The sequence below is a fragment of the Hyperoodon ampullatus genome, assembly GCF_949752795.1.
Source record: "Hyperoodon ampullatus genome assembly, chromosome: 1".
Classification (NCBI taxonomy): Eukaryota; Metazoa; Chordata; class Mammalia; order Artiodactyla; family Ziphiidae; genus Hyperoodon; species Hyperoodon ampullatus.
The window spans coordinates 222313735-222340398 of record NC_136914.1 but is presented as its reverse complement, the minus strand read 5'-3'; the positions used below and the strand labels follow the sequence as shown (position 1 = coordinate 222340398).

General features: G+C 57.2%; 1 protein-coding gene across 1 annotated transcript in view; it reads left to right on the top strand.

Moving 5' to 3' along the window:
• The window catches only part of FAM53B (family with sequence similarity 53 member B), a gene marked incomplete at its 3' end in the record, with an annotated part of 73590 nt that overhangs the window by 16676 nt on the left and 30250 nt on the right, over nucleotides 1–26664 (top strand). Inside the window, exon 3 of the mRNA XM_079708111.1 lies at nucleotides 6297–7075. Within this exon, the coding sequence (XP_079564237.1) occupies nucleotides 6297–7075 (779 nt within the window). The remainder of the gene's footprint in view (nucleotides 1–6296; nucleotides 7076–26664) is intronic.

Genomic DNA, 26664 nt, shown 5'->3' with positions numbered 1-26664 from the left:
GAGTCAGCCGACCTTGATGTGACTGAGGCCTGCTGCCCCAGCCTGGGCGGCAGCAAGAGCCTTCTGTGCCTCGGGGCTGTGCTTCAGGTGTTTAACCTTTTCTAGAAACCACATTCTGCTGCGGTTATGTCACCATAAGGCAGCCTCTAAACACAGGATAAAGATATCCAAGGCTGTAAATCTCTTCTGTCTTTTGAACGTAAGAAGGCTTGTAGTCCACTCAGAACCTGGGCCCCTGGGAATCTCCCTTCAAGTTTAAGGGCAGACATGGAAACAGGAACATTTGAGGTCAGCTGCTATTTGTGTCCCTCCGGGTGTTTTCTTTCTTTGAGCTCTGGATCTGTGCACCCAGCAGCCTTCTCTCCTTAGTCAGGGGCTGGTTTCAGGGCCAAAGCCTGTGATACGGCTGGGGGATCTGAGCTCCTGTCCCCACGTGTGTGCCCGTCGGCTTCTGTGCCTCGGGGAGTGTCCGGCTCGGTCGTGGCGCCTCAGCTTGGACAGACGCCGTGGAGGCCACCTAGTCAGGCCATCTGCGAGAGAGCTCGATGCTTCCGTGGCTCGTGTGTTTTGCGTAGTTTGCCCCACATCCGTAGGAAGAGGGCCGTGTGCGCTTATGCCGCTCCTGTGTGTGACCTCAGCCTTGTGAAGGCAGGCTCGGCAGGGAAGCGAAGGAACTGGAGCTGCCCCTGAGGGTTGAAGGCAGGGGGGCCTCGCTGAGAGCCTGAGTGGCCGGTGCCTGTGTCCAGGGGCTGTGCCCCATCTGCTGGAGGCGTGGTGCTGGGAACCTCCCTGAGAAGCTCTAGGCCACGGTGTGTCTCGGCGGGAGGGGGGCTCACGCAATCCCCTTCACGTGAACGGTGGGCCTCTCGGGCCTTTCCCACTGGCCCTCCATCCAGAACATGCCGTGCAGCTCGGGGTCCCCACCCCCTCCTGTGAAAAGGGACCTTGAGGAGCTTGAAGGACAGAGTCATCCTCCTCCGTAATTCTACTTTCTGTTGTTGGCCCCAAACAAAACAAACGCCAGGACACCAGTGTTCAGTGAGGTTCTAAATCCAGATTTTTGGAGACTGGGATGGTCAACCCTGCAGAAGCTTCCTGGTGTGTCTGGATGGTCTGACTGGGCTGCCGCAGAGGTGTTTGAGAACCCAGGCCCCTGTGTAGCCTGCAGTCCAGAGCAGCGGTTCTCAACAACTTCGTGTTAAAATAACCGGGGGAGTTTATTAAAATGCAGGCTTTTACCCCTAGAGATTCTGTGTATCAGAATCTGGGCCTGGGAGTCTGCATTTTAACAGCCCAGAGGATGCCCCCTGCAGGTGGTCCTGAAACCACACTTTGAGACATCCTCGTGCAGAGCGTCCAGGTTCCCGTTCCAACCAGACCCCACAGAGATGGGTCCCCGGTTGCAGAAGGGCCGAGGCTCAGCTGTCCGAGCCTTCTGCAGCGTGGTCACAGTCACGGCTGCCGCCTGGAGAGCCTGTTCCGTCCTCGCAGGCCCTGTGCGAGGCAACTGTTTAGTTCTCAGAATAGCTCTGCAGGGTGGTTATCACCAGTGCCCTCGTTTTATAGATGAAGAAACTGAGGCTCTGAGAGATTAATTAAGTCACTTGCAGAGCTGAGGCTCGAACCCAAGTCCACACCCTTCCCACCACACCAAGTGAGCCCTGCTCAGTGGAATCCCCACGTCCACGGCCATTGTCACTTCTGGAAGAGTTATAGTTGTTTGTGCAGAAGTGGTATCGAATGGAGGGGCGGGGGTGTCCGGTATCCTCTCCTTGGAGCCGAACCGAGGCCTTTTGTACACCATGACGTTGGGCCTAACGCTCAGGGCGGTTTGCCACGAAAAATTAGCTTCTATTCCTGTTTCTTTTGTCTGGTGACCTGACCCAACAAATCGCCTTCTGTTCCCTGAGCAAAGGGGGAAAACACAAGGGCTAAACATAGCCTTGATTGTTTTTACTTTTCTTATATTGTACTTCTTGAAGCGATAAAGATAGAAACAATCAAAATATTATCTGCTCTGCAGACAGAACAAGTGGCCACCTGGCTGGTGTTGACACACAGTAGCAGTGCTCAGTATAGGGCAGTGCTTCGTGTCTTAGCTATTGCGGTGCCAGCCAGTGTCCTGGCTAGTTCATACGCAACCATCCCTGGCCGTGGTGGGGTGGGGAGTTCAAGGCACAGCCCAGGTTGGACCTGCCTGGCCAAGGAACGGGTTACCTGTGCCAGGGACAGAGGATAAGTGAGACCAAGTGAACACCCATGGTCTGCTCTGTAGTTTTTATCTGCGCTTTGTCATACCCTCCTTCTTCCACCCACCACCAGCTGAGGTCTGCTGTGGGCCAGGCTGTGTGCTGGGCACGGGAGAGTCACGCTGGGACTGTGCTCCAGAACTTCTAGCTCAGTAGATGACGTAGACACGTAAACAGATCATTCAAGTTCAGTTAACATGAGCCACGTGATTGAAAGTCTAGGCAAAGAGCTGCAGGTGCCCAAGGGCTTGTATGGGAGAGCGTATCGGCAGAGGAGGTGATGTTTGAGTTGGCTCTGCAATGGGAAGTAAGAGACTGGTGCAGGTCTCTGCAAAGGTGTGAAGGCGTGGAAGAACTCACGTGGGAGGGGAAGCCGCAGGTCCACGGCGGTCACGCTGCACCCGCATTTAACCGGTGGGTTGAGTTGAGAACTGACTCTTTTACTCCTCCCTACAACAAAGACATCTATGTATTAAGGTCAGTAGAGGCTTACTCTTCAAAACAGAGACAGGTGGTTCCTGTAGGCAGGTAGGAGCACGCGAGAGTTAGCCATCCAACCCCAGTTCCCACTGGGGATTTGATAGTTAAACCGCAAAACAAGTCGAATGCACACCCCTCTGCACAGAGACGTCACCTGTGCTCATTCCTGCAATCGATTGATTAAACTTTAGTTTTATGTACTCTTCAGGGCTTTGTACACAAAACCAGGAGGAGTGGGCTTTATGGGCTGTTTCAGGGATTTTCAAGGATGATCTTGGCTCTCCTTGACTCTTGTCTGACTTCTGCTGTCACAGGAAGTCCGGCGTGCCTGGAGCACAGGGCCTACTGGGGAGACCGCGAGTAGATGGGGCCCACGACGTGTGTGGGCCTCACGAAGTTCTCTGGGGGCAGAAAGGAAATGGGACCGGAGTAGGGAGGCCCGAGTCAGGAAGCACCAAGATCACAAGGTAGCCACTGGAGAGACAGGATGTTCGTGCTTAACTGGCTCCCACTTGCCCTTTGTCTCACGATCTCCCTAGAGATGGGGACAATTCCAGGGCCGTGAAAGACAAATGGAACAGAAAGTGGTATCTTCTGAGGATAGGACCAATCTCTTTTAACTTCCCAGGTTTCCCAAGGCCTGGGACAGAGACCGTCTCCAGTGGGCTCTAGGCTCCTTAAGTTGGGGCCACTATGGCACCATCTTGGGGCCCTCACTGCCCTCGGTTGGGTCCTTGGTTCCTTCCCCATCGACCACATTTGTGGCCCATGTGGCACCTCAATGCCTTGTCCCAAAAGGGGAGTCGGTGGCGAGCATTGTTTGATGGGAACTTCCTAAAAGACCAAAGGAGCAAACCGAGAGGAGGAGGATGGGGTCATAGGCCCTGGTCCTCCACATATTTGTCCTTATAGAAAACGTAGAAGCTCCAGGGAAACAAAAATGAGAAAAATCAACTGGCTCTGTGCCAGTCAAGCATGAACATTTTCGTTTATTTTCTTTTTATCTTCCCATATAACATATGTATTTTACTAAATAGGAATCACGCTGTCTCTACAGTTTTGTATCCTGTTTCTTTATGCTTAGTATTGCATCGTTAACATTTCTCCACATCATTAATATTCTTTGAAACTGCTTTTTTCATGCTCCACGGTATTCCCTGGTGCTTCATTTAAGCAGCCGCCTACTGTAGGACATTTTAGTTGTGTTTACCAGTTTGCTGTCACTCATATCCTTTTGAAGAACATCATCATACGTAAACCTTCACTTGTTTCCGAGGATAACTTTTCTTCTTCTAAATCAGAGATGGTCGTGACTCAGTCAAGGTTAGTTTGTATTTTTTAAAATTTTACTCTAGTATTAGTTTACTGAACTTTCAACTGCTGACGAATGTCAGATTGAAACTCTTTTAAAAGAATGGTGAGGGACTTCCCTGGCGGTCCAGTGCGTAAGATTCTGTGCTTCCGCTGCAGGGGGCGCGGGTTCGATCCCTGGTTGGGGAACAAAGATCCCACGTACTGCACGGTGTGGCCAAAAAAAAAAAAAAAAAAAAAAAGAATGGTGAATATTTGAGGAGTGGTAGGTAGTGAGGACCTATTTTGAACAGCATAAATGGTATTTGCAAAAGGATAATTTTTAGTAATGATTTGTCAGGGTTTAGTAATGATTAAGTTACAGGAACACTTATCGAGACTTGCCGCGTATCAGGGCCCGGGCAGATTTCAGGGATGAGATGAACTGCACGTTTAGCGTCAGTCCTGCGTTGTTCCCAGCTGGCCTAACTCGGCAGATCTCTCTCCTGTCTCTCCAGCTTCTAAGGCCCTCCTGTGGGAACAGCCTCTGGACGATTCCTGCCATGCCCCCTGTCCAGGGTCCCAGCGCCTCAGGCTCTGCGTCTTATGGGTGCACAGGGTGCCCAGGAGGAAGGAGCATCACATTTAGCCCTGATTTAGCTTTTCCTTTGGCTCGTGAAGCTCCCTTTGGGCCTCACTGGTCATTCATTCCCTTTGAACCTGTCCAGTAGTTGCTGCTTGTGGCACTCAGCATGGAGTGAGTCCCTCAGGTGTGTCTCTCGGGGCCCTTTGAGAAGTGGCCAGTGGTAGAGAAGATGGTCCTACAGTCCTTGCTGCCTGGAGCAAGGACATCACAATTTTCTGAGTGATGACTCATCTTGAACGACTAGTAAACTCCTTGAGGGCAGGGCCAAGGTCAGACTGCCTTGTGGTTCCCTCAGTGCTGCAGTGTAGCGAAAAGAGCAAAGGGCTTTGAGGTGGGTCCGCCTGGGTTTGCATCTCGTCACTTGTTAGGTGTGTGGCTCGGGGCCACTTACTCAACCCCCCCCCAAGCCTGGGTCTTCCCATCTGGGCGGCAGTGGTAGCCGTGCGGGGCACTGTGCCGGGTTACACCACCCACGGTGGCTGTGCAGTAACTGATTGCAGTTCTGAGAATCAGTGTGTGTGTGAAATAGCTACTGGATGTCATTTCAGATTTTACTTCTCTCCTTCTACTGACTGACTTGGTCATACTTTTCTCCATATCCACATTTGCACGGTTTATAAATATGTGTAGATTAGGAAAACATAGAAACATGGTAGCATGTTGACCCCTGGCAGCACAGCGTATTTCTTAACTTTGCTTTTGTATTGTGAACTTGAATACAAGAACTGTGTCAAGTTTGTTCTCCTAAAATTCTCAGCACAGTGCCTGATTCCGTAGTAGAAGAATAACAAATAGTTCTTGAATATTTCTCTAAAGTAAGGGTTCAAGTGCAAAAGTCCGCATTTCCTAGCAGGGTTAGCTTGTTTATCCATGCATTCATGGAGAGACCCGAATGTGTAAGTTGAAATTGTACCCTTACGTCTCTGCAGCCCAAGACTTACTTCTATAGATTTTAGCCACTTTGTCCTCGATTTCAGCCAGAAAGCAAGTGAACACAAGGAAAGTCCTCAGTGATTGGCAGCTAATGTTGTTGGTTATGGAACATTTTGGTGGAGGGGATGTAAATCCATGAAATACCCAGTTTCTATTGTCAGCAAGTATTTTAAAGATGGAAATCAGATGCACTAACCTGGCAGCACCTCCAGCCCCTCTGAAGTTCTGACAGACTCATCTTTGGTTGTGGTCTTCCCGCCAGGGTGTCGAGTCCCAGCCCCAGAGCAGCAGAGCCCTAAGACGGGATGTGACAGACACGTTGCCCCCACTCTGCTGCCGGCCAGGGCAGGGGTGAGGCAAGTCAGTTTCCCTTCTAGAAAATGAGATGCCTTTGGGGTGAACAGTAGTGCTTTGGACTTTCCTGGGAGGCAGTACGGTGTGTTGGAAAGGAAACCGTCTCAGGAGTCCTGGGGGCTGCCTGGATCCTAGACCTTGTCCTGCTCCTGACTCAGCACTGTGGGACTCAGGTCCCCTCTCTGAGCCTCAGTTTCTCATCTGTAAAGCGAGGTTGGACTGGATGGCTTTTAAGGGCCTTTCTGGCTCTAACGTCCTGTTTAAGACAGGCTCTTGGTGAGGAGATAGAGGGCTGGCACGAAGGCCTTCTCAAATCCTGTTTCTCTTTGTCATTTACGAACCAGAAAATGACAGATGGCGAGACCTGGACAGGAAGTGCCCTCTTCAGATCGACCAGCCGAGCGCCAGCATCTGGGAGTGCCTGCCCGACAAGTGTCAGGACAGCGCTCTGTGGCACCCGGAGGCCGCGACTGCCTGCGCGGTCACCAACCTGATCAAAGACCTCAGCCTCAGTGACCACAGCGGGAACCCCTCCGCGCCCCCCAGCAAGCGCCAGTGCCGGTCGCTGTCCTTCTCCGACGAGATGTCCAGCTGCCGAACATCGTGGAGGCCCTTGGGGTCCAAAGTCTGGACTCCTATTGAAAAGAGGCGCTGTTACAGCGGGGGCAGCGTCCAGCGCTACTCCAACGGCTTCAGCACCATGCAGAGGAGCTCCAGCTTCAGCCTCCCGTCCCGCGCCAACGTGCTCTCCTCGCCCTACGACCAGGCGGGACTCCACCACCGATTTGGTGGTCAGCCCTGCCAGGGGGCACCGGGCTCGGCCACCTGCAGACAGGCAGGCGACATCTGGGGCCCCGACCCGAGCCCCGTGGGCGGGGCCCGACTGGACATGCAGCGGTCCCTCTCCTGCTCGCACGAGCAGTTCTCCTTTGCGGAGTACTGTCCGCCCTCAGCCAGCAGCACCCCGGCCTCGACACCGGAGCTGGCCAGGCGCTCCAGTGGGCTCTCCCGCAGCCGCTCGCAGCCGTGTGTCCTTAACGACAAGAAGGTCGGCGTTAAGCGGCGTCGCCCCGAGGAGGCGCAGGAGCAGAGGCCCTCGCTGGACCTGGCCAAGATGGCGCAGGTAAGAGCCCCGGAAGGTGCTGGAAGGCGCTGCAGAAGCACCCAGGTGCTTATCGGAGCCTCCGCGGCTCCTGGCCCGTCCCTGGCAACCGCAGGGTGCCAGTGTCAGAAATGCCCAGGAAGTGGGTTAACTTCCTCGTTTTAAAAATTCTATACAGTGAAAGATGAAATCAAGCCCCCCTTTTTTTGTTTTTTTTTAAACATCTATTTCTTTCCATTTAAAATCAGAAATGCTCTTTCCCTCTGCACACGTGCTAGCGGTACAGGAGCCGACAGATGGTGAGAGGCAGGGCGTCGGGCAGTCCGGCGTCACCAGACACTGGTGGTCCCCCTCCTGGCACTTCTCTGGAGCCTCTCCCAGGAGCCCGTCCCTGCAGCCGCCGTAGGAACTGCTGGCACAGGCCGGGATTCAGTGTCACTCGGATCATGCTGATCCTGAGATCAGGGCCGTGGGTGATAGTTTTTTTTTTTTTTTTTTTTTTTTTTTTTTTTTTTTTTTTGTGGTATGCGGGCCTCTCACTGTTGTGGCCTCTCCCGTTGCGGAGCACAGGCTCCGGATGCGCAGGCTCAGCAGCCATGGCTCACGGGCCCAGCCGCTCCGCGGCATATGGGATCCTCCCAGACCGGGGCACGAACCCGTATCCCCTGCATCGGCAGGCGGACTCTCAACCACTGCGCCACCAGGGAGGCCCTGGGTGATAGTTTTAAAGAACGAGAAATGGGGGGAGGCACTTATTCTTTTGATTAAACTGCCAACAGTGTGAGACCATCAAGAAATTGTGATCACTCCGCTCTGTGCCACCCGTGTAATCATCCTTGCTGTTCACTGTAGGCGAGGCCTCTGGCCACACACCCCTGTCACTTGTGCTTTATCCTCCGAGTCTCAGAGCCCTGCCTCGTGCTAACCCTGATTTGGGTATGGGTTTGAATAAGATGAACCTGGAGTTAATACGCCATCATCAGGACAGTCTCCAAGCCTGAGGGCTGCCTGCGTTTGGTTCTCACCTAGGAGTCCCAAGGATCAGAGCGTGACAGTGAGGCCCAGGGAGCAGGGTTGGTCCTTGTGACCATCTGTCCACGTGGGGACAGATGGGTGTGGTGGGTAGAACGCGGCGCTCTAGGTTCTGTGTCCAGGGGTTCCTCAGGTGCTCAGAGCCACGGTTTGAACATTATCTTTTCTAGTCTTGTTATGTGAGCATCTGTCACGGCTGGGCTTGAGGGAGTGGGGACTAGCTTGGCGCTGAGAGGTTGGCCTCGCTCGTGAGCGTATGGCACGTCTGTGCAGGCAGGCTTGTCGTGTCCACCGCTTCCCAGGCGGGCACCACTGCCTTCCTTCTGTGGCCAGTGCTGCTTTTTCAGCCGGGCCTCCTTTCATTTCAGAATGAAAATATAGCTTCTGTTTATGGCGTTTCCTTCTCCTCTAGTTCTCCCTCCAAGCCTAGAGGTCCCCCCAAAAGAAGAGGTGCAGGTATCTCTGGTCTAGGCCACCCACCTGACCTCTGAGTCCAGCCTTTCTGGCCACCTTTGTCCAAGAGCCCAGGCCCTGCCCTCATGGCCAGTTTCCCTTCCTCCCATCGCCTCTCCAGGGGTGTCCAAGCTAGACAGCGATCGAACACATTCATTCAAGTTGGACAGGCAGGTGGAATTTTCCTTCCTGGAGAAATGTAAATAGGTAAAAAGGCTGGAAAGGTAACAGATTTGGGTGACTGCTGAAGGAAACCCAGAGCCCTGAGTTGTGGGGACGATAAATGGCTTCAGTTAAATGTTTAATACTGAGCTTATTTTATTAGCTAATAAGCTAGATAGGTAATAAAAACAACATACAGGTGTAATTGTATTTTACTAGCCACAAGTTGGAATAACACCACTGGCATCACTGGAGACATTTCCCGTCCTCACTTGGGTAGAAACCATTTAAAGATATTTTGCCCGGTGGGACTGTGCCCAGATGTATGGACCGCTTCACTGGCTCCAGGCAGCCCTCCAAGGTCCTGAGGAGTCTGCCCTCATTCTGCCTGTCTTTCCCCAGCCAAGGCCTGGAGAGGGCGGGGTCCCGGGAAAGCAGAGAAGGGGCCCCTGGGAAGCGTGTGGGCCGAGGGGCTGCGGCCAGAGCCCTGGGGATGGATGGGCCCTGAGCCGCCCCCCACCAAGCCTCGAGACCCAGCCAGCCCTCTTCCTCTGGGGCACCGCCTGCTTCGGCTCCCCCACCAGGTGATTCATGGCCTCGGGAGGTGGGCCTTCCTCCTCCCGGAGCCTTGAAAGCCAGGCCCAGGGCCACCTCTATGCATTTGAAGAGCGCTGGACGCAGCCTGGAGCATGTAGGGCCCTCAGCTGGCACCCTGTCAGTGGTGTTGTTGCTGGGGGTGGGGCGGTGGGGGGAACCTGCTCGCAGCCAGACGGCGGTTGGTGCAGGACTTACTGCCTCCAGACCCTGGCCTCCGCATGCTCTTACCCACATCTGTAGCTTCCGGGAAGCAAGCGGGTCTGCACGACGGTGGGAAGGCCAGCTTGTGCCGAGGGTCAGCGCTGCTCTCTGTCCTGCCACCCTTTCCTGCAGCCGGATCGCAGACTCTCTCTCCTGGGTCTTTTGACCTTGCTTTATATGTTCGCCTCCCTGGCGGGAGGGGCTCCGCGTGAGCATCATCGTCAAGGAGCCCCTGTGTGCGTGGGCTCTGGGCCCAGGTGCGTGAGAGACTCGAGCTGAAGGCACAGAGTGAGCGCATTGCGGTCAGACCTCTGGGACGACGGGCAGCTCCGATAAACCCCGGCCACCAGAGGCGCTGACCGGGGCCGGGACCTCCCTGGGGTCTGTGTGAGCACCAGCAGCGCCCAGAGCAAGGATGGTAGCCAGAGCCTCTCCAGACTGCCACAGAAAAGGGACCAGGGAGGGACCCCGGGAGAGTCAGGCGGGCAGGAGAGGCCAAACGCCCTGAGGTCCTCGTGCACACAGGGAGGCCCTGGGGTGGGCACCGCTCTAAGGTACGGGCTCTGAGCCAGAAGCTGAGGCCTTGAGAGGTAGATGTGCCCTCGGGCTGTGTCCCTCCCAGCCCCTCCTGAGGAAACAGACCCTTCTGGAACATGGTGTTCACCTTTAGATCCTCATGGGGGGGGGGCGGGGCATTGACAAATCAGAAGGCCTCAGAGATGGGCCAGGAGGCTGGCAGCCCTGGGCAAGTTGCTTAACATCTCTGTGCAGCAGAGAGCAGCAGCACTGCCACCACCACCAAGATAGGACTGTTGGGAGGAACCGGGGAGGCCACGTATGTGCGCGCGTGTGTGCGTGTGCTGTGTAAATGTGTCGGTGTGTGCGCGTGCACATGTATGTATGTGTGTAGCTGTGTATGGGTGTCTGTGTATAAATGTGTGTGTCTGTGATACCTTTTGATACATGTGTGAGTCTTGATCTACACACACATCACCTGCACACGGGCCCAGGGAGTGCTGACCGATCCTGATGGTTGTCGTCGTGATGGCAGGGCTTGGGAGGGAAGGCGTGGGCTTGTTCTGGGCATCTCCAGAGGCAGAACCGGGCCTAGAGGGTGACGTTCTGAAGCCTCCCCTTTTCTTTGTCTGACGTCTCCTTCCTTCTGGTTTCACCCGCCCTCTTCTGTCTTCGCCACTTATGTCTTCTCGCTGCTTCCTCTTCTTGCCTCATCCTTCTCTTCTGAAAATGGGAAGGAGGCCTGCCCTGCAGCCCTGCTCTGCCTGCGGTAAGCTCCATGTTCTGGAGCTGGGGGTTGTGAAATGGGGAGAGAATCAGAATCGCCACCTGCCAGAGGAGGCTGGCATGTGTGAGCGTTCTCGTCTCATGTCTGTCACCCGTGGTACCAGGATGGAAGGGACCCCAGGAGCCCACCCGACGCCCCTTCAGGTGCCCTGCCCTCCCAGCCAGGTCTCCGGGCACAGCTCCCAGCTGGCAGCAGCGGTGGCTCTTGTCCCTCGCAGCAGTGGGGGAGGGGGTTGGTGAGAATTGCGTTCAGGTTGTCTTGGCTTCTTAAATCCTGAGTGCCCGGCTCTCAGGCAGGGAGCTGGGTCCTGAGTGAGGGAGGGCGACTGTCGAGAGGAGGCCCCCACGAGGAGGGCTGGCGCGAGGACCTGGCCCCGAAAGGCCCTCCCTCCCTGTAACCGTGACTGCAGCCACTCGTTCCACAGAGCCAGACGCTCAGAGGTGGCCCGGGGGTCAGTCTTGCCTCGTGCGTGCCAGGGCCGGTCCTGCTGACCTCGCCACGCAGCTTTCCTCAAGTGGTCTGTCGAGGCGACTTCTGCCTGGTGGTTTTTTTTTTTTTTTTTTTTTTTTTTTTTTTGCGGTACGCGGGCCTCCCACTGTTGTGGCCTCTCCTGTTGCGGAGCACAGGCTCCGGACGCGCAGGCTCAGCGGCCACGGCTCACGGGCCCAGCCGCTCCGCGGCACGTGGGATCTTCCCGGACCGGGGCACGAACCCGTGTCCCCTGCATCGGCAGGCGGACTCTCAACCACTGCGCTACCAGGGAAGCCCTGCCTGGTGTTTTGTGTGAAGCTGCAGCCTCCTCTTTGCAAAGCGACAGTGTGTGCCCTTGAGGGCAGGGCCCAGCCTGAGCACGTGAGTTGTTTATTAGCGGGACTTTCGCTGACATTACTTATTACTGCTTTTTTGAGACCTGGTTTGACCACCAAGCATTGGTTGACTCCCAGTGAGACCTGGGCTGTGTGTCGCCATTTAGACATGGGTTGCATGTGTGTGAGCAAAGGTTTCAGCAAAAGCGACAATCAAGGATTACCCGCCGAACGCCATGCCCGGGGTGTCCTAGGCCCTGCTGTCTTTTTAACTCCAAGCTGGTCAGCTTGAAAGAGCAACAAATTGTATTTCTCAACAGTGCTTCCAACAGAAGGGAGACGTTTGTGAGGAGGGGTCAGGCTGCTGGAACAGAGGTTTGATTGATTGCAGCTGCCCACACACTGAGCCCCCGAAGCTCCCGGAGCAGGCCTCAGAACAGGCAGCAACTGTTGTGTTAGCAGATGTTGGAGGGGCCAGTGAAAGCTGGCCGGGGGCAGTTTGGGGTAGGAAAGAAGCGTAGAAACTACGCTGAGAGCCGTGGTCCCGCGGACGAGTCCAGGAGAGCAGGTTGGCCAGGGCCGCGTGGGCTCTGAAGGTTGAGGGATTGGTGGGGGAAGTGGGCGGAAGGCTTCTCGCAGACGCTCATCAGCAACTCGTGCCTCTTGGCCGGCAGGGTCGTCCCTGGGTGAGGCCCCCTCTGGTCAGCCTCCCGCTCTGGCCTGTGTGCTGGTGGGGCCTGCCTTGAACGAGGGGTGGCCCTCACACCACTGGCTGCACTCCGGCAGCCCTGGCAGCTGCAGGCCAGCTGTGCTTTCTCTTGGCAGAGTCCTGGGCTCAGGCCTGGCTTGCCTGAGCCTTTATGGCCTTCTGTGCCCTCTGCCAGCGGCCGGCCACCTCACTGGCTCCAGTTTCCTGCCCCTTTGCACCCTTAGCATCCTTCCTGCGGGCGTGGGGAACTGTGCTGACAGCAAGCAGAGGGGTTCAGAGGTGGGTCGCCCTTTGCAGCACAGAATGCAGATGGGTGTTAAGATCTTTGAGGAGTAGTCATGGAAAGCCCTGGGATTCCAACTGGGATGACATAAATGCTAAATAAAAGTAAAGGCAAAACCACTGTGGGCACATGGGAATAGTTGCTTCCTGTGAGGAAACAGGATGGGCTTGAACAAAGGAAGGGAGCCTTTAAGACCCAGGCCATCAGAGCAGTGGATGCCAAGGGTGGCACCTCCTTCCATGCTCTTGACAGACATTGCTGGCCAGTTGCGGTGGTCCTTCTGGTTGAACTCAGAGGAAGTCTAGAATCTTCCCCTCCGTGATCTTGGCAGCCACTGCTAAGTGATCTGCCACCTCTGCTCTTGTTCACCCCTCACTCGAGGGTCCGGGAGAGCTGGTGACTTGCGCAAAGCCACGCGGCTCCTGAGGAGGCTGGGAAGACCGGGTTCAGTGCTCCTCCTGCTCTGTGATCTGCCCCCAGGTGCCCCTTCCAGGTAGCTGACACTCGCGGGACACACAGGGCGGCGTAGAGGAGAAAGCGTGAGCTCTGGTGTCAGGTGGGGCTCAGTTCCCCACTCTGCCGCTTTTTTGAGCCGTGTGCCCTTGGGCAGGTCACCCTCTGTAAGCCTCCATTTTCTTGTGTGTACAATGGGAATGACAGTTCCTGTTTCTCATGGGTGTGGGCAGGACTCACGTGGCGTGCATCCAGCCAGGGATGATGCCTTCACTCAGAGCCGCACCCTGCGGCCTGTCTCGTGGGCTCCCGTGGTCAGCTGGGCTTGCTGCCTCTGGCACAGGGGCGTCGTGATCCTGCAGCCGTCGAGCAGGGCCGGGCCGGGGCGGGAGAGTGGTTCCAGCTGTCTCTAGTCCCTCCTTCCCCTCAGAAACACCACAGAACCCCTGATGGGGGTTCTCATAATTTGAGGAAACCCCTATTCAGACCCCTGGGTCCTTCCTTGTGTCCCAGGCACAGCCACCAGGTTGCATAAGCAATCTGCTTAAGGTCACTCGGATCAGGGCCGAGTGTTGACACAATAGCTTTGATCTCCTGGGGAAAAGAAAAATAGAAGGAGTTCAACTGGGGACATGCCAGGGAGGCAGCTTTTAACGCCACTTGGTGATTTTCCATGCCATAATTGAGAGCCTCTCTGAGCCGAAGGAAGGGTGCTTGAGGCGACAGAGCTCTGGGGTGCCCAGGGCTTTCTGGATGGGGCCTCTGCTTCCTAACCCAGGTGCCCAGGTGGGAGCCCCTCCAGCTCCCCGCGTGAGCTTGGGGCACCCGCGACTGGCTAGGCCCTGCTCTCCCGTGTCAGGCGTGGAGGCAGGAGGCGGACGCCCTGCCCCAGGAGCCCACAGCCTGTGGGCCTGTGGGAGGCGCATCTGAGGACATCTCCGGCCCTGCTTTGTGGGGAACGTCTGGAAAACGTCTGCTGTGTTGTGTTGGACGTTTCCAAGGCAAGTCCCCACGCGTGGTGGTTCCGCGTCCCTGCTGAAGTCTTGTGTTGGGCGGCAGAGTGAATGGCCAGGAACTTGGTGTGGCTGTCAGTGCCCTGTCCACCTGCTGTGTGCATGGGGCATCTCTGGTCCCTGGTAGCATTTTAAAAGAGGCCAGGCTTCCAGAATGTTCTCACAGCGCCTTAGAATCGTGTGACCACGGAAATAAGCCCTGAGGCGGCCCTGGAAGAGTGCAGGTGGGGCGGGTGTGGGGGCTTGCACGAGTGCGTGCGCCAAGGTCAGAGTCAGGAGGGGGCTGGGAGGAGCCCCGTGTGGCTGGGGCAGAGCGGATGATGGGGGCAGGGGACCCGAGCGCAGGGCCTTCTCGGTAGGTCCTCTGAAGATGTTTGTCTTTTATTCTGAGTGCAGGGGGAAGCGTTAGAGTTTTCAGCAGGGCAGTGACAGCCCCGCCCTCACGCTCCTGGCTGGGGGGAGCAGCATGGACTGAGGGGTGGGGGAGGCAGGGGGCTGTTGGCAGATAGGACCGTGGGCTAGACCAGGGCAGGGGACACGCTGATTCCTGTCAGGGGCTGAAACGTTCTGGAGGCGCGACCAACAGGCCCAGCCAGGGAGTTGATCTTGTCATGAGCTTCCAAGTCACAGACCTCACTGGGCCGAGAATCAGTCACCCTAATCCCCAGAGATAACTGTCTTTAAGCTATCGTGTTTAGAGTTTGCTGATCATAAGTCCCTTTTGTTATCTCACCTGCAGCCCCCACTTTGCCTGTATTTCTTCATGATCTGTTCTCGGTAGAAGTGAAGTGTAGCTGATCGCCATGATTCCTTTTGTTTCCACAAGTGTCCTTGAGACCATCCCGCCCCCAAACCCTTAGGTATCAGTGCTTTGCCAGCCCAGGCTGCCCTTTCCCACCCTGAGGAAACCGATTCCTACCCTTTCTTGTCACGCCTGCCTCCAAGCCTCCGACTCCTTTGCTGAAGCTTCTCCATCCTTGTCCACTTGAAACTGGCTCCCCTATCCTGGGCTTGGCTGGAGAACGCGGGGCAGCTCGGGGCCACGGGAGGATGCTCTCAGTTCCGAAGGCTTGTCACACTGGGTCGCGTCGAAGCTGTGCCGCATCTGGTCTGTTTACATCAGCTGAGGCAGAGTCTCTGGGAAATGAGGTGCCTGTAGTGGCCTTTGTGAATCCACTAACAGAGCGCAGTGACCTCAGCCCAGCCTGGAAGGCTGCAGGGCAAGGGGCCGCTTGAGAGAAACCCGGAAGGATTTCAACACTCCCTGTCTTATCCCTGCGTCCTTACTGGGGACGGCGGGATAACGCCTCCCCGGAAGGAGCTCCAAGCCCTTGGTGAGCCTGTGGGTCTGCCCCTGGGAGGGCCGGAGACAGGGAAGCACGGAGCGGGGTCACTGAGACGGACGTGTGACTAATTATGAGCCGGGCCTGAGGTGATGCGCCTGCCGCCTACCCGTGCCTTTATCCTGTACAGGCCGCTGGCTTTCGTGGGGACCCACACAGGGTGAAATTATGCCCGTTTTGCCTTTTGTAACGTAGTCCTCCATTGTCCCAAGCGTGGCATCAACATAGAATCCCTGTTGACATGAGCCATTTAGCTGTAAAATTTTTGCCGAATCAGCCTTCCTGAATTCCTGGCCTTTCTTGCAGCTTCAGGCCACAGTCGAGAACTAAAGAAAGCAAATGCCATGCAGGAGGGCCAGCCAGCCCTTTGCCTCAAGCCGGCAGGAACTTGGTTTGACTGGACCCGGAGTGGGTGTTAATTGCCTGTTTATGGCGAGAAGATTAACAAGGCCTCCTTTGAAAGTTGGGCATAGTAGAACTCTTGGATGATTCCTTTTGGGGAGGGCGAGGGGTGGCTTTGTTTTCTGTCTTGGAGAACAAAAGAAATGGTTGGTTCTAAAATATAAGGCAACCACCAGAAGCTTCATTTGTGAGCAGTAGCAGTGAGCTCACATCATAATATGTCACTGAAGGCCACCAGGCCCAGAGCCTTCCCTGACACAGTGCAGGGGCCTGTAACGCGTTTCATCTTGGTGGAGAGGGTGGTGGCTGTGCCGCAGCCGTTCCCTTGACAGAGCCCTGTGCGTGGAGAGTGGGGCCGGCTGACAGGATTAGCCAGGGCCTTCCTGGCGGGGCCAGAAACCACCCCGTGTGTCCAGAGAGGTCGCTGTGGACAGTTGTTGACCAGGTTCCTGAAGAACCGAGAAGCCGAGGTGTGAACGCCGGTATCACGGAGGTGGCTACTGCCGGCAGCTGCTCCCACCCGGGAAGAGGCTGCCCTCTGGAAGGCCCGGCAGCTGGGAGTCCACAGGCCCGTGGGGCTGAGGAGAGGGAGGGCGAAGAAGTTGGCTCTGCGGATGCTGGAAAAGCTGCAGACTGGAAGCAAGTGCTGTGAATGGACCAGACTGCTCCTGCGGGTGAGCAGCCCTGCTGGGGGGCCGTGACACAGGAAGCTGAGCGGATGATGCCCAGCCCTGCCCCCTCCTCCAGCCCTCCCATGGACGTAGCCTTGCAGGGGGCAGATGGCAGAGCCCTGGCTCCAGAGCAGAGTGCAGAGCGGGGGTGGCCTGGAGCTGAGACGATGGGCAGCTCTGGGTTCTGAGCTGACCCTTGCCACCTGGGGGAACCCCTGCCCTCCCACCTGCACGCAGCTCCCGCGTCCTAGGACCTGGCCGTGGGGTGCGCTGTGCAGACCGAGGCGAGCCCGCTGCTCTCGGTACCATCCGGTGTCCTGGGCCAGGACGCTAGGGGCCTGCTCCGCTCTCCTCTCCCCTCCCCACCACCTCGTCTGCACTCAGAGGTACTTCCCTGGTGACTACTGGGTGGCACTCACGCAGGCCCAGAGGTATTTCTGCAAGACACACACAATCGCCACTCCTTTCTATAAGCTACTTTCTAGAAAGGGGGGATAATAAGCAAGCAAACCACAGGCCAGATAATTTCCGACGGCGATATGTGTGCCATAAGGAAACTAAAGCAGGCTGGTGTGGTTTGTAATGCCGGGCGGGGGAGAGGAGATGGAGGTGGCCGGCTTCAGATTGGAGGGATGGGGAGGCCTCCCTGAGGAGGTGACCAGAGGAGGGGATGCGTTCAGCTGCCACATCTTCACACATCAGCCTCGCTCAGGCCCTGGGAAGCGGGGTCCTAACTCCTAACAGTACCAGCCTGTGTTTGCAGCAGGGTTGCGAGGGAATTGGTTGTTCTGGGCACCCCTCCAGGGTGTCGTCGCCCTCGTCCACCCTGGGAGGGCTCCTCCCTTCCTCTTCAGGGGAGAAGATTGAGCGTGGGCTGCCTGCTCGCTTGCTGAGTGACAGAGCAGTGACAAGAGCCCCGGCCACTCCTCAGCCCCCCACGGCCCACGACCTCTTCAGAGGGCCCCTGCTGGGGTGGGTCCTGCCACCACTGGGGAGCCATGGGCCTGGGCGAGGCTGGGACTAGGCTTCGGGTTTCCTGAAGGTCAGGTGGAGGTAGTGACATTCTCACCACAGACTGCTTTGGCCCAGGGCCTCGGGACGTTGTCAGGAAGCATGGCTGTTATTTATCATATCCACTAGGCCCATACACTGATGAAGTAGCCTCGAAATTCTAATATCAGACCATCTAACAGACTCATCCTCCCAGCCCCTGGCTTTGCATTCCTTGAGCTGTGAGTTTTCTGGTTGGTAAAGCAGGGCACCGGGGGCTTGAAGAGGTCCCGTGTTTCGGCACCAGGGCCTCCCTAGGAGGCTGTTTGAGCTCTGCCCGAGCAGTGTGGCCCAGCTGTCCTGTTCCAGGTCCTTCCATAGTACAAGGCTGGAGCACAAAGGAGACGGGCCCTGCAGTCTGGCTCTGCCATACCGAGGGGAGGCGCCCAGAAAATGTCAGTTATGTCCTGCAGGTGGACAGATCCACGGTCTGTAATAATCCTCTTAGCCCCCAAAGCAGAGCCTTCATTACCCGTTTTTGTGATTTGCCAGAAGATCTCTGAAGCCTTTGGCCACTGCCATCCGCCTCATCCCCAGAGTGGCTCATCGTGTGGGAGGGAAGGGGCTTGCAGCCAGTCCTGCTCTTGCCCGAGCCCAGGGCCTGGTCGGCCTCCCCTCTGACCCCCAGCCAGGCTGTTCTGGACGCAGCCCTTGGGCACTCGTCTCCCTTCCCTCCTGGAGTCCTGCTCTCCCTCTGAAGTGGTGGGCATGCCTGGACATGGGGAAAAGAGGCATGAGAAATGGGCCTCCTGTGTCCCACAAGGAAAAGTCCTAGCAAACCCCTTACTGAGCTGACTCGACAAACAAGGCGCAAGGTGGCGCTGAGGGTTTGCTGTGCCAGTGGCTCAGCCAGGCCGGGGCTGTGATCACACTCACACATGAGGGGCTCTTCTCGCCCTATTACCCCAAATTTCTTGTCTGCCCCTTTCTCATGTGGCTTCCCCGGGAAGATACTGAGACCAGGGGAGGCCATCTGGGTGGTCTTCTCCCGTCATGCCATTCTGTCTTGGAGCATCACGTGTCCCCTGTGGAAGGACGGATCCTGCCTGGGACTCAGTGCCATGGTCCAGTCTTGCAGAGGGTCCTAAGTGCATTCCACCTCTGGGCCAGCGCACCCTCCCATAGCCCCTTGGTAGTAGGGACCAGCTGTAAACAAGCCTAATCCACCTAGAGGAGTTCCATCTCACTTTAATCGGGAACAGTCTTGGACAATGGAATTTTCCAATAATTGATGGCAAATAAAAACGGGAACAAGTATGCAGGCCGGGGAGCCAGCAGCAGAAAAGACGCTTTTTCGTTGCGCTCAGAAACGGCCAGGAGAGGAACGGCACAGTGCAGTGTGTTTGGGGCGAGCGTTTTAGCAGACGTGGGCCGAAGGTGCGGCATTAAGTATTTGGCAAGAGAAGGGAGATGGCATCTGCACTGGTGTGAGGTTAGCTGTCCCTCGGCAGAGACACCAGAGCTTCAGCATGACGCACGTGGGGAAGCTGTGAGCAAATACCCCTGCCCGCGTCTGCCCCTCGCCTAGGACGGCAGGAGAGGAAGCGCGGGTTCTGGGCTCCGGGGCCCGTTGGGCCTGGCGTGGAGTGCTGGTGTCCCGCTCGCCAGCCAGGTGGCCCTGGGCAAGTCACTGTCCCGCTCTGGGCCCTCGTGTCCTCTTCTGTGTGATGCGGGGTTTGAGGTTGTGGGAGCGCCTGCAGCAGGCCTGGTGCACATGACGCCCTCAGGAAATGTTGGCCCTGGGATCAGTGTTGTCACCACTGTCATCGGTATTATTTCTTTGACTTATTACTGCTTGTGGCCTTGAAGTCACTGTCACTAGCTGGATGGGCAGCCCAGTGAAGGAAGCAGCAGGCCGCCTAGCCTGCCGCCTGGAGGCCTGAGAGGGGCCGGGAGGCTCAAGTGGAGGATGGGGCCGCAGGGGCCTCAGAGGGCAGCCTCTGGCCGCACAGGTGGAGTGAGAGGCGGCAGCTGTGGGGCTGCTGACTGCTGGCCGGTGGGGTGGGAGCGGGTTTGCAGAGGAGACTCAGCCATCGAATTTTCTCCTCAGAATAGCCCTGTGAGGTCGACGCATCTTATCCAGTTTAAGGGCCGTAACTGAGTCTCAGCTCCGTGTAGCGGAAACGGAATAGGATCCACAGAGATTATTTTAAATCGTCTAGTAGCCACAGTTAAAAAGAAAAAAGGAACAGGTAAAATTAATTTAGTAATATATTTTATTTAACCCAATATATCCAAAACAGTGTCATTTCAACGTGCAAGCAATAGGAATCAGTCGTTAGTGGAGATGTGTGCTTTTCTTTTCCTTGTTTTTTTCCGCTACGCGGGCCTCTCACTGTTGTGGCCTCTCCCGTTGCGGAGCACAGGCTCCGGACACGCAGGCTCAGAGGCCATGGCTCACGGGCCCAGCCGCTCTGCGGCATGTGGGATCTTCCCGGACCGGGGCACGAACCCGTGTCCCCTGCATCGGCAGGCGGACTCTCAACCACTGCGCCACCAGGGAAGCCCTTCTTTTCTTTTTTTAACACCAAGTTTCCAAGATCAGGATGTGTGTTACGTTTACAGTACATCTCAACTTGGGCTGGCCACTTGTCCAGTGCTCAGTGGCCACAGGTGGAAGGTGGCTCCTGTAGTGGACAGTGCATTTGCTCAAGGCCACACCAAATCAGGTGGCCAAGCCGTCAGCCTCCGGAGCTCATGGCCCAGGTAGGCAGGAAGGCTTTGGGATGGGGACGTGAGGGGTGGGACTGGGACTCAGCCGTGGGTTCAGGGGCTCAGCTCTGCCACCCACTCAGAAACCCTGTCCTTCGTGAGGCCCCAGGCACCACCAGCTGGTAAAGGAAGGGCTGGCAAGAGGCCCTGCTCTGACGTGCCAGCTCCCCGGGGCTGTGCTCTCTCTCCCAGGGGACCGGGAGCCACGGAGCCTTTGGATGCTCGAGGTACCGCTCCATCATGGAACAGGGACATCCTAGGCTCACCTGCTGTGCCCCCTGTGGAGCAGGTCTGCGGGGAGGGGGAGATCCTGCCTTCTTCTCCGAGGCGTTTTTTCTGTTGGAGTTACCGTGCCTGTGCAGCCCCACTCGGTCTGATACGTGGCCAGGGCAGAGGTGGGGAAGAGGTGGGGAGCGGCAGCAGACGGGGCCTGACGGGCTGGCCAGGCGGGCTCTCCCCGTGGGGCCCGGTTGGGAATGCTGAGGTAGGCTTTGCGGTGCCCCCCGCCCTGGGTCACGTCTCTGTGCTGCCGTTCTGCTCTCTGATGACCGGGCTGTGTACTTGCTCCCCCGCCCCCCGAGCACAGCACGAGCCAGGCTCTGCGCAGCTGACCAGCTCTAGGCCTGTCCCTGGGGGCGGGCTGCACAGCCCCCAACACTCAAGCAGTGGGTGCGAGGGCAGGTGGGAAGTGGCCCAGGGGTAGGATGTGCTTCCCGAGCAGTCCTCTCCCTGGAGCTTGGCAGCCTCCGGACCACAGTTTTCCTGGAAATTGTATTTGTGGTTCTAGTTTGCACCCCCTGCCAGGAGGGATTTACAGGAAGGTGGGGTCTACAGCTTCAGCAGCCTGGGAACTTCAGACACGGCCCCGCCCTCCATGGGAACCTTCTGGGCCCTCCGACTCCAAGCAGCAACAACCCTGTGAGCTGGTTCAAATCAGCATGCATTGATTGAGTGCCAGCTATGTACGAGTGCCTGGACCAGGGGCTCAGGGGAGACCAGCATGCTTAAGACCCCGGCCTTACCTTTAAGGAGTTTGCAGGCTGCAGAGGGGTCGGCTGGGAGCAGCTGTGTCTCTGCAGCCAGCTGCAAGCTAGGGAGGTAGCCGTGTCCTCTGAGAGTTTGGATTCAAGTTCTGGACTCATCCCTTCATTCAGCCATCACTTACCAAGCACCTGCTGTGTGTCGGGTCCCTGTAGGCTCCAGGGGTGCGGCAGTAGACAGGACACTCGGCCCCAACCTTCTGGAGGTCACAGCATCAAACACATCATCACGCAGAGACCTGGAGAGTATGACCAGCGCTCGCAGCTCTTCCCCCTGAACCTTGGTCTTTTTACCTGTTAAATAGGATCCATAGTGGCAGTTGCTGGGGTTAAATAAGATGATGACTGCAGGACAGACACTCCCTGGCAGTTGGTACACTCAGGGGAGCGCTCCAGGAATCGGCAGCAGGGACCAGGGGCACGTGGCGGGTTCACGGTGATGTGTGCAGGGCTCAGCTCCTTGGAAGGGGAGGTGCTGTCTGGTGGGCCCAGGCATGGGGCCCCAGCTGCCACTCAGGCTGCGCCTCAGCTGGAGTGGAGAGGAGAGACATGGCACAGAGATGCTCCCCAGACCGGAAACCAGCCCGCTTGGCTGGAGCTATGGTTGGGATGGAGCGTGCAGGGGCTCGAGAGCCGTCCGGAGAGTTGGGACCTTATTCTGTGGCCGTGGGGAGCCAAGGATAGTTTTGAACAGGATGGTGGGGTTTTGAACCCCAGTCGGGCTGGGGGTAGGTTTGCAGGGAGCCCCCCCACCCCCAGGACAGGGAAGGCTGTGCCCATGGATTTGGCGGCCCTTAGTGGAGAAGGGGGGCTGAACTGCTTGGGCCCAGAGCCTTCGGGGAATTCCTTGCCTGGTTCCTCTAGGCCTGAGGGTCAAGGGCCTGGTGCAGAAGCGGGGGCAGCTGGCTGAGTTGACCTCTGCGAGGCCATTCAGGTGAGTTCTTCCTCTCCCCCACCAGACACGGAAGTTCATCAGGGGAAAAGGAAGATGACCAGGTTTGTCCTTAGGGAAATGAACGGAGTCAGAAAGGGCTTCCTTTTCCTCCTAGGAGCCAAGAAGGCCAGTGGTAACATTCCTGAGCAGAGCAGTGAGGCAGCGGGGCCTTCTGCCTTGGTTTGGGTCACCTGCCTCGTCATTCTCCTGCCCACACTGACCCTTCTCCCCAGGAATGAGGACAGCTTGGTTCATGTCGAGAACCTTTAGCCGGAGCCCTGCACCTTGTGTGGCCTGGGCCCCACCCCTGGAAACTTTGGTCAACACGTAAATGATAAGATAACACTGATGACTCTTGCCACGTGCGACAGCGTGCTTGCACTGTGCCTGTGTGTCCCTGTGCTCCACTGCACCCTGTGGACCAGGGATGAGTCTTGCGTTCATGTAGTTACATGTTGTCTTTGATGACAGTCCCAGAAAGTGAGGATTGCTGTTCCCATTTTGCAGAAGAAGAAACTGAGGTTCCGAGTGGCAGCCAGGCTCACAAGGCTGGGTGTGGCAAGGCTGTGCGATCCAGGCTTGTTGCATTCCTCGTCAGGGGACCAGGCAGGGCTCGGGGCACCGGGCCTATGCCATCATCTCAGGTATCCACAGTGGGGGGTCAGGGCCAGCGGAGGCCAGAGTCAGGGGCTGTGGGTCGGCTAGGAGTGAGCCTTCCCTCCTCGGCTGTGGTGGGCCCTTGGTGGGACATGTCGGCCCTGGGCACCTGGGGCTCTGTTTGAGCACAGTGCAGTGGCCAGGCTCAGGAGTCAGTGCCCAGTCTTGGGGTGGCAGCTGGGATCTCACATGACATCTCCAGGCAAGCCTGATCTGCTCCCCGCTGTGCCAGCTGTTGGAGCTGTCTAGACGGTCTAAGGTGACAGTTGTCACCATTCTAGATGAAGTAGGATAAAATTGAATTATTACCGAAATCTGAAACTTAAGATCGAAGTGGTGGCACTGATCAAGTGCCCAAGCGGGGGCACCAGTGGTGGTCTTGATGAAGCCCAGGGACCTACACGAAGAGCCCTGGGCTTCTGAAGCAGCGCCCTGGGCTTCTGAAGCAGCGCCTGAGGCTCAGCATGAGGGCCTGGCGTGGAGGAGAAGAAGGGCCCCTCTCTCCACGGACCTTCCCGACTGCCCGGGCCCTAGAGAGACCCTGCAGTGCAGGCTGGTGGCCACGAGGCGTGTCCCAGAGCTGGCCAGTGGGGGGAAGGAAAGACACAGGCAGAGTGCGGTCCTCACCCCAGGTTTCAGAATCCCTTTGAGCCTCTTTGGAGGCCGGGCGTCCAGAGCAGCTGGATCCGCCTCTGTTCCAGTCTGCGGGCGCCTTCTCTTCTTCCTCGACGTGTTAGGTGGGACAGAGGGCAGCTGTGAGCCCCTCTGCGCCGGGGCCTCCCCTGACCCTCAGCCCTTGAGCCTGTGCCAGGAGGGGCTGTAGGGTCCACCCTTGTGACAGAGCAGGACCCCAGGGGACGGAGGCCTGTTGAGTTCTGTATGGGATGTGACTTAATATTTTATAACGATAGATGTAATAGTCTAACTAGAGCTCCACCAAGTGGACCCCTGGGGCCTCCCAAGTGGGGTTCAGCGGTGCTCTGCAGTTATGGCCAGTGCCTTCCAGGAGTGGTGACAGCCGTCCCCTCAAACCACGTGGATCAGGGTCAGCAAACCACCATTATGTGTTTTTGCAAATAAAGTCTGAATGGCGCACAGCCATGCCGGTTTCTTACTATTGCCTGTGGCTGCTTTCATGTTCCAAGAAAGACCGCATGGTTCTCAAAGCCAAAAATGTTTACTCTCTTGCCCTTCAAGAGAATTTTACCAGCCCCTAATGTGGATGACCCAGTGCCTCAGTTTCCCCACTGGGAAAGCGACTGGAATTTGTTTGGCGATTTCTCAAGGAGGGCAAGTCCTAGAAAGGGCCCAGCACCATGATCCCAGCAGTCATGTCACGCGGGCCACCCAACTCTCAGGCTCTGCTGGGTCCAAACGTGGCCCCTGCGCGGCCCTTTCCTGTGCTCCCCAAGTGGAAACTAAGAAGGAGGTGCTGGGAATTCCCTGGCGGTCCAGTGGTTAGGACTCTGCGCTTTCACTGCCACCAAGGGCCCGAGTTCAATCCCTGGTTGGGGAACTAAGATCCTGCAAGCCACGTGGCCAAAAAGCAAAATAAAACAAAACAAAAAAGCAGGAGGCGCTGGCGAGGGAGCTGCAGAGAGGAGCTGCGGGGGCTGGTGAGCCCTGGCTAACTGGGGCGCCTGCGTCAGAGCAAGTCTTTCCTCCTGTGTCAGCGCACAAAATCACGATTGCTTCTTAAAACTGAAAACTGCCTTCTCCCAGCAGCCTTGCTCTGGAAGCGTTGGCCGGGTTGCCTGTGCACTCCCAGGGCTCCCGTCTTTCCCAGGCTGCCTTTCTGCCGCTGCCGTGCTTGGAGAGTGTGGACCAAAGTGAGGCTTGTTCATTTCCTCCTGCTTTCACTCCCTCGATTTTCCCCCGTCCCTCGAAGAATTTTGGTGAGGCTGTTCTGCCCAGGATGGTAGAACAAAACTGAGATGCAGACAGCAGAGGTTCTCGTCACTCAAGACAAACGCCTAGAAAGTTCACCCTGGTGGGGATCCAGAAATCTCTCTGCTGGCCAGATGTGTTCTGGCCCCCGAGGCAGACAACCAACTCGGAAGTTGCTAGAGGATATTAACTTTGTGGTAACAGAACTTGGCCCGGGGAGGTGGTTTTGGAACAGCATTGTGAAAATAAGGGTGGGAAGGTTGGCTCTGACGTTTAAGAGCCTCAGACTGCCGTGGTTTCTAGCCTGCGCTCCATCTCAGACTCAGTCAACAGAGGCCGGCCTATCCCAGGGCTGAGCCGCCCCACGCCTGAGAGATCCACACGCACCCGGAGCCAGGAGGCTGCGGCCAGGGCTGGAGCGCCTTCGGGGACCAGGAATGTGGTCAGAAAGTTCTTAGTACCACCAGGAGCCACTTCCACCATCACTGTTGGCGTCGGCCTTGCTCTGAAGCCGTTGAGAAGATGAGGCGTGGAGGAGGAGGAGAAGATGTACGTCTCCCTTTAAAGAAGCTGCTCCCTGCAGGCCTCTCGTCCCCACCTCGTCCGCAGGGGCGGCCGTGCAGTGGGCGACTCCGCTCGCACTTGAACGGTATCCGTGGCCGAGAAGCAGGGAGACCGGGGTTGGGGTGCGGGGCCACGATTTTCCAAAGAAGCGTTCAGCTTCACAGACCGTACAAAGTCCGTAAGTCTTAGCAACCTAAGCTACGCTCCCACTGTGTATAGGATGCTGGGAGTGAGTGTGTGGGCATCAGACGGCCCCTGCCTGGGAGAGACAGACATCTCAGCAGTTAGCGGGGATGAGGCACGTGCTAAACTGAGGACCCAGGAACATTCTGGGGCCCCTGGGAGGCACTGGGTGATGAAAATGAAACTGCAGGCCCTTCACCGACCCTCGCTGTGCTCCGGGCACCTCTCGAAATGCCGTCCGTGTATGAGCTCACCTAACACATCAGCCCCAGGAGACAGGTGCTGCTAGCTCACACCCGCGTTAACAGCTGCGGGCACGGAAGCAAAGGCTTGATGAGTAACTTGCCGCAGAGCCAGGCCCTGGCGGGGGTGGGATCTGAGCCCAGGTGGTTTGGCTGGGCGTGTGTGCTGAGCCAGTGCGCGCAGACTCAGGAGGTGCAGGGAGCGGGCTCCGAAGGCTGGAGGTGTCCTGGGCGCAGCCAGGGAGCGGGTGCAGAGGGGAGGGACGCAGCCCTGGAGCCCCGCTGCAGGCAGCCTGCGCCTCTCGCCTCCCTGCCCCGTAACCCTGCCCCTTGCCGACTCCTGGGGCCTCGCGTGTGCCCACTCCTGGGGCCTCGCGTGTGCCTTTGTGCCTCTCTCCTGAGGTAGGCTACGTGGACCCTCGTCCTGCCGGGCTTGTGCGGAAGGGTTTCAAAGGTCCCGCACGGTTGAGCAGGTCTCACTGAGGCGCGCTTCTCAGAGCCTGAACAGACGTGCCTGCGTGGGGCCGACCCTCTGTAGAGGGTAACACCATCAGCGCGCTATCAGAGCCGGGCCTGTGGCAGTGGGCAGGAGGGAACCCGCTGATATCTGTTCCGGGGTCTGTGGCCCAGGACCCTTGCAGGGGTGACCCCAGGCTTCTGGTCCTGAGACCTCCTGGGGTGGCACGGTGCCGGGTAGCACAGAAGATGGCCAGGTCTCCGTGCTTGCCCCGTAGGAGCCCCATCTCTAAACACACCAGTGTTTCCTGCAGTCTACTATCCGGCAAAGCTCTCTCCCCTGGCTCCTGCCAGCCTGCCCCTTTCCCCTGCACTGGACAGTCTGAGGATGAGGGTAGGGAATGACCTGGTTCTTCGCCTGTGGGAGAGAAATCACCAGTCATGGCCAAGACACCTC